At 37.2% G+C, this 16,916-nt stretch overlaps 1 protein-coding gene across 6 annotated transcripts in view; it reads left to right on the top strand.

Annotated features, from left to right (window-relative positions):
• NCOR1 (nuclear receptor corepressor 1) overlaps window positions 1-16,916 on the top strand; it is a 57,662-nt gene that overhangs the window by 21,323 nt on the left and 19,423 nt on the right. For 5 of the 6 annotated variants that reach the window (XM_042879882.1, XM_042879883.1, XM_042879881.1 and 2 more), the window contains exons 7-20: window positions 826-882; window positions 1,671-1,723; window positions 2,589-2,655; window positions 3,495-3,667; window positions 3,897-3,987; window positions 4,517-4,695; window positions 5,218-5,272; window positions 6,062-6,163; window positions 11,932-12,062; window positions 12,323-12,540; window positions 14,325-14,387; window positions 14,913-15,052; window positions 15,770-15,896; window positions 16,230-16,785. In XM_042879882.1, the coding sequence (XP_042735816.1) occupies window positions 826-882; window positions 1,671-1,723; window positions 2,589-2,655; window positions 3,495-3,667; window positions 3,897-3,987; window positions 4,517-4,695; window positions 5,218-5,272; window positions 6,062-6,163; window positions 11,932-12,062; window positions 12,323-12,540; window positions 14,325-14,387; window positions 14,913-15,052; window positions 15,770-15,896; window positions 16,230-16,785 (2,012 nt within the window). Of the gene's footprint in view, window positions 1-825; window positions 883-1,670; window positions 1,724-2,588; window positions 2,656-3,494; window positions 3,668-3,896; window positions 3,988-4,516; window positions 4,696-5,217; window positions 5,273-6,061; window positions 6,164-9,359; window positions 9,465-11,931; window positions 12,063-12,322; window positions 12,541-14,324; window positions 14,388-14,912; window positions 15,053-15,769; window positions 15,897-16,229; window positions 16,786-16,916 lie in introns of those variants that run through there. The other variant, XM_042879884.1, reaches the window with a different exon arrangement.

Below are 16,916 nucleotides of genomic sequence, written 5' to 3'. Positions count from 1 at the left end.
TTCAAATACAATTGGCCAAATTTTGGTTGAAGTAATAGGATAGAGTTCAGTTTTATGTTTTTTCAAACCAAACAAACCATTTTAGCAGGGTTATGCTGTAACATTGCCTGGATATACAATTATTGTGTCCAGCTGTGAGTTCCAAAGAAAATCTCAAGACTTAAATTACATGTGAAATTAGAACTTAGCAGAACTCTTTCTAATAATAACTGCTTTCTGGATTAGTTATCCTACATTTTTCTTCGCAGGCATCTGCTTTTAGGGTTAGTGCATACAACTATTAGTGGGAAAGAAGCAAATGTGAATTAGTCTGCTGGATCTTTTTGGGCAGCCTTGTCTTCTGACAGAGGGCTTTGGGAAATTGTACTGGCTTGAAATGAATTTATGAAAGCCAACTGTGTTATCCAGTGCTTCCTCCTTTAGGATTGGACTTACTCTGGGGTCCTTGCCCAGCTTAAGGGAAAGAAGATCTTTGGCATGCATGTGCACTTTGGCATGATCTTTGGTATGCACATGTTGGTTAACAATTGCAGACTTTCCAGTTGAAGAATTTTTGTCCTTAATTCAGAAGTATACTCTTATTTTTCTGTACACCTTTCCACACTTTTGAGTTGAGAGAGCACAGCAGTAACTGCAAAATTCAGGTAGAGGCTTCTTGGTTCACTGAGGCAGCACTGCAGAAGTAGGTGAAGGAAGATATAATGTGCTCAGGTGGGTATAGCAGCTGGACTGAGTGAAAGCTCAGAGATGCTTTTCACACCTGAACTACAGAGGGCTTTGAGACCATATTTTAAAATAATAATAAAAAAAAAAATTTGTTTACAGAAAAAAGCAGAAGAAGCTCACAAGATTTTTGAAGGTCTTGGTCCCAAAGTTGAACTGGTAAGTGGTCTGTTTTTGTTCTGTTTACTGTGTTGCCAGTGTAGTTTTCACATCTGTAATTCTGCTGTGGTAAACATGTTGTTCTGTGTTCACATATAAAAGAACATTATAGGGTGATTTAATCTTTTGGTTTGGGAAGGGAAAGGGTGGGACTTCTTGCTTTTCACTTGGTGCCTGATATTTTATATGAACTTGGAAATCCTGTGCCTGTCTATTTATCAGCCAAAAAATTGTTTGAATATCTCAGGTATTTGATAGTGGAATTGGTAGCATAGCTACATGGGAGTGCAGATTAAATATATGTTGTTCTGGTGTCTTCTGATATTGCAAACAGTGCATTTTAAAAGCATATTACAAATGAAAGTTGTCTTCAGCCTGATATTCATCTTTAATTCTCAAGAAAGCAATTAATCTTCTGGAGTCTTTATTTTAACAAGAATATGTTAATGTGTGTTTAAATACACTCGTGGTTTAGGGCTTGAGTGAACTGGATGACTGGATGATTTTAAAAGTATGACTTTTAAAATAGATTTGAATCAGAGGTCGGGGTTGAAATAGAACTGCACTGAAGTAGTGTTATATACATAAATAGTTATAATGATCTAATTTAAAGTAATAAAATCTATGCTGAAAGTGTTGAGTATCTTAAACTTGTCACTTTGGGTTGCTGCATCTCAGAATGAATAATTGTGAGCAGAATATTTTAATGCAGTTAAATGTATTCCATGTACTTAAAAATTACGTGCTCTTAAAAGTACTAAGTTTATCTTTCTAATCCAAAATTGTAGCCGCTTTACAACCAACCATCAGACACAAAAGTCTACCATGAAAACATCAAAACGTGAGTGCTTTAATATCTTCTTGTTGTGCCTTTTAAATGGTCTGAACTTAAAGATTCAAATTTTTAATTGCTGCTATTTCCAAATATACCATGTACACTTTCACATGTACATCCTTCCAGCCCATGTAACCTTCAGACTTCTACGTTGTAGAACAATGCTGCAAGGAAATGGCTGTATTTATTGCAGGCAATGGCAAACAGTAGCTTTGCGTTGTAGATTAAAGAGAAAAATAAGTCATAAAACTTATTTTAAGTTGGTAGCACTGGTATTTTTCAAAGCCTGAAATATCACATCTGACCTAGATGTGCCTTGTCAACTTTTCCCAAAGGTTCATGTTTCAAAGAACTGTTTCAAAAGTTACTGCTATCACAAAGTGGCAGGAGTCCTGACTTTCTCATTGATTTCATTCTGTACTTGTTTCATGTCGAGGGCTGTGAGAATAGAGTTGCTGCTTGCTATGTTGATTTGCTGGGGCAAACAAAAATCGCCTACCTGAAATAAGCTGGTTGTCTTCTACCAATTTTTTATGGTTTTTAGGATTGAACTGCAAATATGCTTTTTTTTTTTTTTCTTTTTTCCAAGGCACAAAATCTTTTCCAAACTTGCTTATTTTAGTACCTCTAGGAGAGCATCTGGCTTGAAACTGGGAGCTTCCATGTCTCTCTCAAGCCATCTACTAGATTATTTTCCCTCAGATAAAATACAGTGTAAGTTAAGTGATTGTTTTGTCAGGAATTTTCCCAGTTTTTCTACCTCTGAAATTATTCTTTGTAGCAACCATCTGGCATCTATAATGCACGTGGAGTTGGTTGGGTAACTTTGAAGTTCTTGTATGTGGTTCACATCTCAAATTTTGTTTTCCAGAAACCAGGTGATGAGGAAAAAGCTAATACTGTTTTTTAAAAGAAGAAATCATGCAAGGAAACAACGGGTAATACTATCATTTCTTATAAAAAGAGAATGTTGTCAGTTTTCTATCTAAATTCTTGGTGTATTTTATCCATTGTGTCATGTAAATTCAATTGGCTAGAAAAATGTCTTTAAACTAATTTTCTATCAAGTTATTTGAAAAGAAACTGTCAGTTTATAGCTGCTATTTGCTAATTCTTAACTGAAAACCATCCTAAAATGCAATCAGGAAAATACTGTGGATTTTCTTTTTTTTGTCTTATTTTGCTTTTTCCCCTCTTCTCCTTTCCAATCTGCTTTTAGAGTATGAATGGAAGAAAGCCAGTGAAGAATCCTGAACTGTTTTGCCTGGCCCCTCTGTGCACCTTTCTTGTATAGTAGATATAGGGTCTGAAAGAAAAGGAGCAGATCTGATTCTGAATTTTGACAGAATTTTTAATCAAATGTTTGCATGTTAAACACCAGTATTAACCTTGAGTACTGTTACAGCAAGTGCATGTTTTGGGTGATATCCCAAGGGTATTTCTGTTATTACGTTTAACAAAAGTTTAAATGTAAAAAAAAAGAACCCTAAGTCCAATCTGTTAAGTAAAAGCTTGGTTCCTGGAGATGTGAGATTTCTAGAAAGGGCTGCAGTTATTTAGTGTCATTGTGATGTATAAAAAAAGAGAATTAGTGTATCTTTCTCCAGTGTAAGTTCTGAGATCCATTCTATTGAAAACAGTTGTGTGTCATTTTCAAAATGGAAAGCCAGTGCTGCAGGAAGAATTTCTCTTAATTCCTTGAGCCTACCCAGTTTGGGGATACTGATCACTTAATTTATTTCTGTTTAGTTCAACCTTTGCTTTTGGAATTTAACAGGAACAGAAAATCTGCCAACGCTACGATCAGCTGATGGAAGCATGGGAGAAAAAAGTTGACAGGATAGAAAATAATCCACGCAGGAAAGCTAAGGAGAGCAAAACAAGAGAGTACTATGAGAAACAATTTCCAGAAATCCGGAAGCAAAGAGAACAGCAAGAACGATTTCAGAGGTATAAATGTGGATTTGGAACATTCTTGTAAATCATCTCTTAGAACTCAGTTTTTAGAATTATTTATAGTGACATTGTTTCTGCTTAAAGGCTATTTTATATGGTAATTCATGTTAGTGTTTCTTAATGTACAAAGTAAAACATTCTTTTGTTCTATAATTAAGTGCATTGTTCACTGTGTTTCATGGCATTGAGCACTAATTCTACTTCTCTTTACTCCTAATTCTAGAGTTGGTCAAAGAGGGGCTGGACTTTCAGCAACTATTGCTAGAAGCGAGCATGAGATTTCTGAAATCATTGATGGGCTTTCTGAGCAGGAGGTGAGGTTATTGTCTATGCTTTGCTATCTGACTATGCAAAGGAAAGGTCTCTTTCAGAGGGTTTGTTTTGTTTTTTTATTGGAAGAGAAACATTTTGGGGTGCTGGTTTGGGAGAGTCTATGCAAGCTTTGGCTTAAAACAAATCTGAGAAATACTTTTCTTTTAAGGATTGTGTTTCCTAATTGTACCCATCCTAGACCTACTCATTGTCCATTTCAGACATGTCACAACCTATTTGTTTTCACAGCTGTGTGAGACATGTGAAAAGTCATCCATTCTAAAGCCCTGTACCATTTCATTTTTTTGTAGTGAGACACTCTCTTCTTTTCCTTTAGCTGACTGTGTAAATGTTACTGCCCCAATGAACAACTTTTAGAAGAATTAAGAAGGCAACGGAAAGATGTTTCCAACTATCTGTGAATGTCTGCTGTGCTGGAGCTTCTATGAGTTGTGTAAATAGAGAAATGTAAACATTATTAACAACTTTTTTTTTGCGTTTTTTACTTTTTCTTTTATTCTTTACCTATAGAATAACGAAAAACAAATGCGTCAGCTCTCAGTCATTCCTCCCATGATGTTTGATGCAGAACAGAGAAGAGTGAAGTTTATTAATATGAATGGTCTGATGGAGGATCCCATGAAAGTTTATAAGGACAGACAATTCATGAATGTCTGGACGGACCACGAGAAAGAGATTTTTAAAGAAAAGTAATGGGCTTTCTTATCTCTTCTTTTTGCTGCATGCTGATGACAGCTGAACACCTATCTCATGAGTTAGACTGGAGTTAAACATGAGTTAAACTGGAAAAACTGAGGTTTTTGTGAACTATTTGATAACTTAGTTGGATGAATAATAGAATAGAATCATAGAATCACAAGGTTGGAAACGACCTATAAGATCATCTAGTCCAACCGAATGAAACACTGCAAGAAGTTCTAGACTGCTCTGTATGTCTTTCAATTGCATCCAGTTAGGCTGTACATCAGAAATTATTTTTAAAACACTTCAGTTTTTTAATAAGATGAAAATTAGAGGAGTATGTGTAGGATCTTATTATGATAGTTATTAGCTTTGTTCTAAGTTTGAACGATTTGAAAACTAAACTTTTTAGACTAATTTCAGTTGTAGAAATCAAGAGTTTGCTGATGGTGCAGATTGTTTAGAAGACTGCTTTGTTTACTTGATATGTATTATGTTGTTAAACTTAAATAATTTCTGATTTGTAAAAGGTTTGTCCAACATCCCAAGAACTTTGGTCTAATTGCTTCCTACCTGGAACGAAAGGTAAGACCTTTTTGAATACATGTAGAGCCATGGGTGGGATCCCTAACTTTCTAAATGTAAGTTGTTTATTCCAGCATTATTTTATCATCTTGGGAAAAATTGCAATTCTGAAAAAAGTTCCTGCTTTGACAGGATTTTGTAGTGCTTGAACAGTTACACTATCAGCACAAGCAAGCATCTAACAAAAGTTAGTGGAGTGTCACTATTGATAGCAGTAAAAGTAAATGACACTTGAATTAGTTTTGATTTACTTTACTTTTGAAGCTGAGAAGCTGCTTTAGTGATGTAAATCTTTAAGTAAGGGTATCATTTGATCTGCTATGCTACTGTGCTAACTCTAAGAAACCTTGCCTCCACAGTTCAGGTCAGTGAGATCCTACTGCTGGCTGAATTAGTCTTTAGAACTGACTTTGCAGAGATCATGTAAGAAGTAATGGAGAATTATGATTTGTTGAGACATAAGGATCTTGATTACTTAGGACTATTATTATAAATAGAGGCTTTCACAAATTTGCAAACTGACTGGTATACATTAAACTGTGCCAACTAGGGTACCTGAGGGATATTATAAATACATGAGACTTGTATTTAGCACTGTGTAATTTTATGCATGGTTATATTTGTTACATTTGTGCATGAATTTACTCTCCTACTGATGTAACCATCAAATCTTGTAGCTTGTAAATCTAGGGGATGAGTATTTTTAATGTTGGAGGAAATTAAGTAGTTACAATGTGGGGGTTTTCTTGCAGGTATAAAAACTTTTTTTTTTTTCCTTTTCCATTTTAGAATGTTCCTGACTGTGTACTCTATTATTACTTGACTAAGAAAAATGAAAACTATAAAGCCCTTGTGCGAAGGAATTATGGTAAACGCAGAGGAAGAAACCAGGTATCTGACACTGATATCTCACTTGAATATTGTTTTACTGTTTCATATTTATAGCTATCTTGATATCCTATACAGAAGGTATGAAGTGGAAAAGAAAGTTCCTTTTTTGTTCATTCTTACCTCCCTTTAAAATTAAGGAATCTGTCATTAAAGGTTTTTTGGTTAGTACTTAATTCTATGCAGTATCTTCTTCCTTTGCACATTTATGACTGTGTTTTTGTTTTTTTTTTTTTCCAATGTCAACTCATTTTATCTGAGGACCCTGCCATAGACATGGAGGTCAAATCCATAATTATTAAATTCCATGGTGGAGCCAACAGAAATAAGGTTTCACATGTGACTTGCAGTGGAAAACATATAATCACTTTGTAATGGCAGTGCTTGTCAAAAAGCAGAAATTAGTAGTGATAGTTTCTTGGTGGTCAGGCTCAAAGTCAAACTGGAACTTAATAGCAAGAAGAAAGAGACAAATTTAATGCATGCAAATTAAAAATTCTACTGATTCTGGAATAATTCACTTGGAAGTCTTGGAAACCTTTGAAAGGGTTTCCAAGGGGAAAGAACAGCGTATTATGAAGAATATATATGTTTGTTAGGTTTCTGGGTTTAATGTGGATATTAGGAAAACAAAAATGCTGAGACTTGCTTAGAAAAAGGGAGCAATGCTGTATATTCACTGTCATCGTGTTTTGATTTTCCTTTGCATCTAACAGCGTTCTGAAAATAGAATAAAAGAGTAATGAGGTTAGGAAAGAAGGTCATATATGTGCATATCCTCTTATCTAATAATAAGTCCCAGTAAGTGTAATGCAACTGCAGCTGACAAATTGATCCTGTTGGCTAAAAACAGTATTCTGTGCTTCTATGGAGCTATTGCATTTAAGCCTTTTTAACATATTGTTTGATATTCTGACAGAAGAGACTGTGCCAACAAGGACTGGTTTCTCTGTGCCCCACAAATTATGGATTGATGGGAGAAAATAATTTCATTATGTAAAGGACTTGGCAGTTAGCCTGGGTAGAAGCTATGACTATGGTAGTGGTTGGAAGTAAATGAAATATGCCCTGTATTTTACCAGAACTTACATTAGACTTTGGTTTAATAATAAGAAAAATGTATTTCTGTGTGACTAGTGATGGTAAAAAAAAATAAAAAAAATTCAATTAAGATTGTATGGAAAATACAAAGAAGATGAAAATAAATGAGATTTGTCCAAAATTTGCTGTAAGAACCAAATACACGTATTGCTGCTGTTTTAAGTGGTTTAGTTTTAGAGTTCAGTATAAAATGAGTTTGGCATGGTGATAGTACACATATGTTAAGTGACGCCTTTGCCATACGGTGTTCTCTGTAATAAGAGGTGAGGAGACATAACTGGCTCCATCTGTATCACAGCATAACTTTAAGTTGTGAAGTATTCAGAAGATCACAACTGTGTTTAAATTTCTTTCAGCATTGCTGCATTTTAGAGTATCAAAACTGGTAGAATCAAAATTTGAACAGATTTCTCCGTCCATAAATTACTTTCCTTGAATAACGCTTATAAACAAGAAAGATTTGAATTACAGTCTTGTGCAAAAGTGCATACATAGGTTTGTGACATCAGCTAAAAGGAAGATGAAGGTGCTCTTGCCTGGCTTTGTGACTTCTATGAATACCATCCATACGTAAGTCGCAGCACATACATGGGTTGGAGCACTGGAGCTGCTGAAGTCAGTTTTTAGACTCAGGTTACTCAATCTTTGAATTTTATCACTTGTGGATCTTATTTGCTATTTGTTGTTCCACATTAAATACAACAGCAGATCAATGGACAGCTGCTGCGTGGACTTAAGGTGTGCTCTGCAGTAAGGATACAGATAAATGTCAGATAAATGGTGACTGCTATAGCATACTTGGAAAGACAAAGAAATACTATGAATGTGCCAGATGTGAACACTTTTACTGTTTCTTGAAGCTTAAACTCAGGAGTGTTACAGCTGGTGTTTAGTAACCCTGAAGTAAAGAGTCATATTTCTAGTTCTTAATTTTATTGATGATTGATTAGTGACATCTATGTAAACTAGTTAAAGAGGACTTGAGAGTGTTGAAGTGCCTTGCTTGCCAGGACTCTTCCTTGTGGCTGCAGACTGTAATTAATTCCCCCTGTCCCTCCCTCACCCCAGCTTTGTTTGAAGCTGATCTTTCTCCTATCTGAGTGGCAACCTGAAACTTCCTTGCTGATTGGCAAACACAAGGTGTGAAGATTTATGATGTGCTCTGAGATACGCTTATGCCAATAACAGGTGCTTCAGCTTAAGCTCTTCAGAGTTCATATATTTTTATAAAGTAGAAGGCAAGCACATAGAACGTTGCAGTGGAGATATTAATCATGGTAACAATGTTGAAATCATTGAGAACTTCAGTGAGTACAGCCTGACTCAAATTTCAATGGAGGCTTATGCTTACAGAAGCTGACTGCTAGGTTAAGGCATATAAAGTTAAGAGATGTAAAGCTTAGTGGATTCTGATGTACATTTGTCCTTGAATAGGCTTAGAAGGATCTTGTTATAAAATGCTGCCTAAAGTGTCCCAGAATGCTCACAGAGGTGAGGAGGGTGGTGTGCCTTAAACCGAATGTGAATTATAAAACAAAGTGCAGATCTTTAACATAGTATTAAAAGGAAGTGTGGCTGTAAGATCGAAGCCTGACTGTACGTTTTTGGCTGTTTGCGAGTCGTATTCCAAGTTTTGTTTCAGGAGGGAAAAACAGCTGCCCACAGGAGATTTGAGGGTTGTTGTTTTGCAAGTTGGGAGTTGATGGAGCGAAGAAGTCGATGTTTTTGCACTGGTTTCATTACAGATGACTCCTTAAATAGCTCATTGAAAGGAGGCTCTGAGTAAAGCTTCTCACTGACATTCAGCAGCAAAGCAGCAGCCGGGCTGCGATTCCGTGGCTGCCTGCTCAGCAGTGTCTGCAGGCTGTGCTTTGCAGCAGGTGGCCCAGCCCGGTGACCTGACTAGACAGAAATTCGCTGTGCTCCTGCGGCCGCCAATCAGCCGAGCTGACGGGATCTCCTCGTGTGACCCCGGTGAGATTAGAAGGTTGTATGTGAGATGGGCAACTCTTCTGCGGGCAGCTTAAGTGGCAGAATGACACAATTTCCTGGAATAAACATGTTGCTGGGTCAGGCAGCTGCTGCTCGAGAGCCGTGTGATGTCGGTGCTGTTGGGGGTTTTGTCCTTTTGAATCTTATCCTGAACTAAAGCCCGTCCCCTTCTCTGGATAGTAAAAGTTTTAATCAACAGATGAATGTGCAGGTACGTCGCTGACTGAGGCTTCAGCTGTTTGAAGGTTTGTGTTTAACCTGCCCTTGACCTATCGATTATGCGTGTTAAGAAAATTATGATATCATATTAACCAAATGGCAAAAAGAGCAGAGGGTTTTCAGCAACTGTTTTGGGATTAGATTAAATGTAAAATACGGAGTTTTTCTTCCGAAAATGCAGATTTTAACTCCTCGTTTTCAAGGCTGCTCTGTGTGGGGCAGTGGAAATAATTTACCTTAGTACGTGTCTCTGGCATCTTCTGTGAAGGAATGTTTTGGATCACGAAGTAACGCTAGTATCTTAGGTGCTACTAATTTGCAGGATAATAATGGTTAGTGTTCGGGGTTTCTGCTCCAATCCATGTTATTAAAATGTCAAAAACAAGCCCTTTTCTTGACTATTTCCAGCTTCAGCTTTGCTGATGAAACAGTGACACCTGCTGCTATGCTTTCAAGAAGGTTCTTCAGTAAAAAAAGCTTATTTTGAGGAATATTTCAGTGGGCTATCAATTATTGAATGGCTAGTTCTAAACCAGCTATCTTCTAGATCCCCGTCCTTGACTTTCTACAGATTTCCCAGTGTATGTTTGGCATTTATGTGAAAGGTAGCCCCATATAAAATTAGCTGTATGTAAATACTACACCTACTTTGCTTTTTAAAGTAGATTTGCAGAGTGTAACACCCAGCAAGGAGCAGCTCTGTTCTGCACAACACAAATGTGAGTGGAAAGCCACCACAGTGCGGTGGTTCTTTGGCATCGGGACTCTGGCGGAGGTGGTTTTGTTTAACCCATTCAAGCTCTTTCAGTGTGAATTCCTGCTGATGGTTCCCTCTGTGTGGCTATTTCTGAATCCCCTCTCTCTGTGTGTGCTGTAGTTTCTTACGAAAACATTTAAACTGTAATCATTTATTTAAGTTATGTTATGAAAACACATTTTCAGAGAGGAGGAAGAGAACTTTTTTTTTTAATTCTTCCCTCTCCCCTCCTCACCTCTGGCTGGAGTTGTTCCTGCTCTAACTCGTCTGCAATCTGAAGCTGGTGATTTTCCCAGTTTTGATGTATCGTGCCTAATACAGCAGGCTTGGATTTTCTTGTGGCACCTGGAGGATCACCTTGTTTTAGATAAGGCTCAGCATGAACATCTGGATGCAGCATTAAGCTCTGAATACTCTTGTGGTCTTGCTGGCTTTTGAGGCCCATCAGGAGAATTCACTCACTTGCCATTGTTTGCATGTGGGGATTCTGTGAATTTTGGGAGTGGGTTACATGATTTATTTTGTGACAGCCAGCTGCTGCTTGATGCTTTCATTGGGAGAGGAAGGAATATCCAGCACTGATGAATTTCTGCCTTCATGACTTGCTTGAGAAGCATAAGATGTGTTTGTCATGTGCAGGTTGAGCACTGTGGATTGCAAAAAGCAATATGAGGCTCTTTGTCATGCTTAACGAGACTTGTGGCCTGTGTGGCAAAGTTCAGTGCTGCTGAACTGAACAGCATTTTATCTGGCTAGCAGTCAGTGGTTTAAAAAGGATCCAAAGGGAAGTGTTCTTCATTAATGCTAATAAATACTTACCAGCTTTACTTTCTATCTTGACCAGTTCAGGTCAGAAAAGCTGAGGTCTTCAGAGTGCTGAGAAGCAATGTACTAGAAGGACAGAATGCTAAAACTTAAGGAAGTTTCTTCAACAGCCATATTTAATATATTTTCCTTAACATATTATTTTTCTGTATGAGTATTTCTTATTTTCTTTATGCTTTCTTAGAACATCAGGGGATATTTGGCTTGCTTAATGCTATCCTATAGCTAACAAGTGAATCTGATAGGGAACACCAAGATATTTTTTTGTGTATGTGTGACAGGTAGTAGCAAAAATAATGGCACGTATTCTCATCACACTTCTGAGACTTCTTAAAAATTAAATTTTTACTTTCTAGCAGTGGTAAAATTCCATGCAGTCATATAAAGTAACAGGCATTTCTTCCATTAATTCCTGATTTGGAATAGATTATATCTTCTGGAAAGTTTAAATCAAATTTATGTGCTTTCTGCAATGAGATTTTCCCACGTAGCAGACATCTGGATTCACTCTGAAAAGTGAGTGTCCCTTAATGCATAAACAGTATTTTGTGCTGTTCTCTGTAGAGCAATAACAGGTAATGGTAATTACCTTTTGTCTTTTGTCAGTACTGAAGTACTTGCAGAGCTATCATCTCAATACAGGTATAGCATTTAAAAAAAATAATCTGAACTGTAATTTTCCATCTACACAACATAAATTCACTAGAAACAAGTCTAAATTCCTGACCCAGTTTTACTGTTACATTGACAGATGTGTGGTGATTATAGCTTAAAATATAATTTGCAAATGGAATAACATCAGTTTGTGGTGCTCTGAGCTTCTGTTCCTTGGTGTGTAAATTGTTGTTTAAAACATGTACATTCTGTTTTATTTCAGCAACAAATTGCTCGTCCTTCTCAAGAGGAAAAAGTAGAAGAAAAGGTAGAAGAGGAAAAAGCAGAAAAAGCAGACAAAAAAGACGAGGAAAAGAAAGATGAGGAGGAAAAGGATGAGAAGGAGGAATCTAAGTAAGTATATGTACAGAAAATATACTTAATCTAGATTGCAGTAACTTTTATGCAGTTTTTTTTTTAATAGAAAACAGATAAGGTTCAGCCTGAATGAGTCCAGCAGTGACATCTTGTTCCTATTTAGTTCTTATGCATCAAACAACATAGATTAATTTGTTTTTTTTAACTAATCAGACTGTCCATAACTACAATCTGAATGAGTATAAATAATAACTTTATTTATATTTATATATATATATATTTTAAACTATTCTCAGAGAGAATACCAAAGAAAAGGACAAAACTGAAGTTGCCACAGAGGAAACGGAGGAAAGGGAGCAGGCCACTCCTAGGGGCCGCAAAACTGCCAATAGCCAAGGTCGTCGTAAGGGCAGAATCACCAGATCAATGACAAATGAAGCTGCACAAGCAAATGCTGCTGCAGCTGCAGCCACTGAAGAGCCACCACCGCCTCTTCCACCCCCACCAGAACCTTGTGAGTAGCATTGATGGGACACTTGGGGACCCATCTGTGGTCATGCTCATCACTGACATAGGAGCGTGTTCTATACATGGAGTGCATTTTGGGATTGTTTTTAGTATTACATCTTTATTCTTAGGCCTGCTTATAATTTTATGACCATTTGTTGCTGTTAAATTTCATAGGTGCATCTGAATGATACAGTTGTAGTCAGATGACTCTCAAAACCACATATGGTAGGAGCCAATTAAGATTTTGCGTTAACTACTTTTTCTGTTTTTCAGAGTTATTGATGGATGCATGCAGATCCAAATGCTTTTGGCAGAGGTTGACTTACAGGCCATAGCTCATAGAATTTATTTTAAATAAATAAGTAGACTTCGTATTTGAGTATACTGGGGAGTTTCATAATCTGAAAGAGATCCCAGCAAGTTGGTTTTGTTATCATTTCTGCATTAGATGGCAAGAGAATTCTTTAAAATAGAAATGTTACTCCCTTGGCGTGTTAGAAGGGAGTACTCTAACTCTAGCTGCATTTCTGACATAATTTGTGGTGGTGCAGAAATACTGGCAAACAGAATGCTTTGTGACAGGTCAGTAATTAGCCAAGCTGGTGTGGCTTTTTTTCCTTCACTGCTGTGCTGTGGCAAACATCAGTCTTAGCTCTCCAGCTGGGTAGTTACTGGCAGCTGCTCTTACAGAATTTGAAACAACCTTTTCTGTTGCTCAAATTTTCTTCACATCCTAACAGAGAAAGTAGGCAAATGAATTCTTTAGCTGTAAATATTAGTAATTGTGATAAACACTTTTTCTCAGTTGACGGTTCTTTTTTTGTCAGCTGCTGGAAAATGGCAATAGTTACTTTTTTTTTCTTTGTTTTTACAGGATTTTCTGGAAAATCCAGAATAGCTTTTCAGAGGGTCAGATCCTCTTTGTAGCATCTTTCTTGTATTGTTAATGGAAGTTGTTGGAAAGTCCACGTTGTATACTGTTTGTAATGGCAGATTTTATGAAAAGGAAATGGAGGCTGTTGCCACTTAATGCCATTCAGAAACAGAATGTTGTTGAATCCAAAGAAGTAAATGAAAAAGATTTTGCCATGAATCATAGTTTCCTTCTTGTTTTTGTTTTCACTGTTCTTTTATTTTTCTGTTACTCAAGTAGAAAACGTAATCAGTACAAGAATAGTAGATTTGATAACAGCTAATTGTTGAAAAACCATTTCAGTCCATTCCACAGTAGTCAATGAAATAAGGTGGAACCACTGTAGCATCTTGGATTGTGAGAAAAGTGCCAAACACCTTTTAAAGAAGCTACTATGTTATGTCTCCCTCCAACAACAACAAAATACTGCTGGTTTGTTTTACCTGAGTTGATTATATGCTTGGGTTTATGAGGTCAGGGTTAAATTACAACTGAGAATCAGTTTGTTGTTTTTTTTATTGTTGTTGTTCAGCCACTGCAGTAATCAACATGCTGAAAACGTAGACAATCACGTGGGCAGTAAGAGTGCAGAAAGTTCTTTTGTGATTTTAGAAGAATATAGCATGTTTGCATTACTGTAACATCTAAACTTACGGAACCCTGGTGGATAGAAAGGAAAGAATGGATCAAAAGAGGAAAAGGGGCCCTGCTGGGAATGTATATTTCTGTCTTGGCTTAATGAAGACTATTTCCCAGCGACAAGAGCAGCTTTCCCATGTGTCTTGAATAAGCCTTACTGTAATGGATTATGGGATGCATGCCATAAAAGAAACTCTTGTTCTTTTTTTCTGATCAGCTATCATTTGCTCTTTCAGCTTCTTCAGAGCCTGTGGAGACATCCCGCTGGACTGAAGAAGAAATGGAAGTTGCTAAGAAGGGTAAACTTTGTAAAAATTTGATTTACTTCTGATTACTGTATTTACTGAACTATTGAATGCTTCCTCCTGAATTCTGTAAGTACTGTGATTCTGTGCAGCACTACACTAAATGAATTATTTGAAATTTGCTATGTTTTTGTGTTTACAACTTAAAAAGTTTCTTTTGTGCGAGATGCGAGACAGTCCTCTGACAGAAAAGTCAGTGTGTTTTGTAAGCTGTCTATTCATTTGACAGATAATGTTATCTCTAAATATTACCCATAAAACCAGTGTTTTCACAGAAGTATTATGTATTAGCAACAGCAGAGTTAAGTCTGAAGGCTTCATTAGCAGGCATTTTGATAGACAGTTTATTTTCCATCCCCATAGTTAGTGGTTGCATAAAGATTCTCACTGTGATAATTTGTAAGGACAGCAATATTTCAGTACCTTCCTTTCCAACTGCTTGTGTTGCTCGATTTATGAGGGTTTGGATCTCTGAATTACTCATTATAGCAAATATCTGTTTTCTTTATGTCTGAACAGGCCTTGTGGAACATGGCCGCAACTGGGCAGCAATTGCCAAAATGGTTGGGACGAAAAGTGAAGCTCAGTGTAAAAACTTCTACTTCAACTATAAAAGGAGACATAACCTGGACAGTCTCCTTCAACAGCACAAACAGAAGGTAAATACAGTGGACATTGCATATTTTGCAGAGAAAAATTTAGGATCTCTGAAGTCATTCATTGCACTTCACTAAAACTGTTCTGCAGTCACCATGTGTTTCCGTTTCTGTTTTTGTGTTGTGGCGTAAATCTAGAGAAGGCAAGTGATGCTCACTGACCTGTGATAGTAATCACTTAATGCTTTAAAATACAATAGAAAATTGTCTATTGGATGGCATGCTTAAGCTTGAAGAATTCCTAAGTGCTTTTATTTGTACACCAGCAACTATAGATAAAGTTCAGGGCATGGCTATGGAAAAGTTACCTTGAAATATGTCTCAGTGCACAGTAAGCACTGACCTTACAGAACAAAGCAACAGTATTAATACAAGAGCATGAGCTGAAAGTTCTGTGGCATCTGGAGTGGAAGTTGGTATCCTCTACGCTGTAGTGTCCTAGTCTTCTCTCTGCTGAAGAGCATTGGTTTCTCTGTTTGCTGCAGTAATTCCTTTTTTTCCCTAAACGTGTATGGAGACAGTGGTTTGTTCCCAAACTTACTTTTGGTCAGGAGCAGCAAAAGCTGTACAGAGCTTGAAAGAGTATGTCCTTGCAAATGAGTTTGTACTAAAGAGATTCTGTGCCTTTCATTTCAACCTGAGGTTAAGAAATGAGACTGCATCTAGAAAGAAAGAATACTTTTAAATTTTCAGTACGTATAAATGCCATGTATTTATCAGTCCTCACGAAGGCCCCGTGAAGAGCGAGATGTATCACAGTGTGAGAGTGTAGCTTCGACTGTGTCAGCTCAGGAGGATGAAGACATCGAAGCATCTAATGAAGAAGAGAATCCAGAGGACAGTGAAGGTAACTTCGTGGGAAGGGGGCGCCCATGTGCACTGGAAGGGAAAGGTGTTGATCAGAAAGCTGTACTCCATTTCATAATGCCGTACTCAAACAGTTGATTTTCAGCTTTTGGAACTTACTTCACTAGTTGTATGTGGAGAGGAAAAATTGTTTTTGGTATTGAGCAGTCTGAAAATTGAATCAGATCTTTGCTAGTCGATGCTCTTAGGGCAATTGTCTTGTGTTTCGCAGACGTATATTTCATCGTTATAGTAAATACTAAGCAGCAGTTGACTGAAGCTTAGTTGGATCTCATTTAATGTTGAGCCGATTCTAAAACTTTGTAATTTTCAGGTGCTGAAAATAGTTCTGATACTGAAAGTGCTCCATCTCCAACTCCAGCAGAAACTGCTAAACCAACTGAAGAAACTCCATCTGAGAGTGCTGCTCCAAAAATGACCACTGAGGTGGCAGCAGAACAGGAATCTACTGTTAAACCTGCAGCCAGCACATCTCCCTCCGTAACATCCCAAAGTGTATCAACAGCTGAAAGTCAGACCTCTGAGCCACAGGTTAAGGAAGAAATAAATACTGAAGCTGAAGAACCTATGGAGGTTGACAGTAGAAGCCATCCAGTTGAAGCTAAGCCTGTGCTTAATCTTCCAGTGCATACCAAAGTTGAACCTGTAGAGACTGAAATGAGGCTACCAGAAAATATTCAAGTAAAAATAGAGAGTGATACCAAAGAGAGAGAGGTGGAGAAACCCAAGGAGAAGTCAGAACCTGAAGAAATGGATTATAGTTTGTCACAACAGGTTAACTCAGCAAGACAAGAATCCCATTCAGATAATGATTCAAGTGCCACCTGTAGTGCTGATGAGGAAGTTGATGGAGAGCCTGACAGACAAGGGTGAGTTTAACTATTTAGCATTCAAAAACTTCCGTATTTAAAAAGCTGATATGGTTTTACTTAGTGATTAAAAACTGTCATCAGTAGTGACATTTTTGAGCTCTTTGCTCATCCATGCATGCTTCCCATTA

Source organism: Lagopus leucura, unplaced genomic scaffold (assembly GCF_019238085.1).
Source record: "Lagopus leucura isolate 7727_CA_CO unplaced genomic scaffold, USGS_WTPT01 Super-Scaffold_100024, whole genome shotgun sequence".
In the NCBI taxonomy this organism is placed as follows: Eukaryota; Metazoa; Chordata; class Aves; order Galliformes; family Phasianidae; genus Lagopus; species Lagopus leucura.
This window is presented reverse-complemented; position numbering and strand designations above follow the sequence as displayed.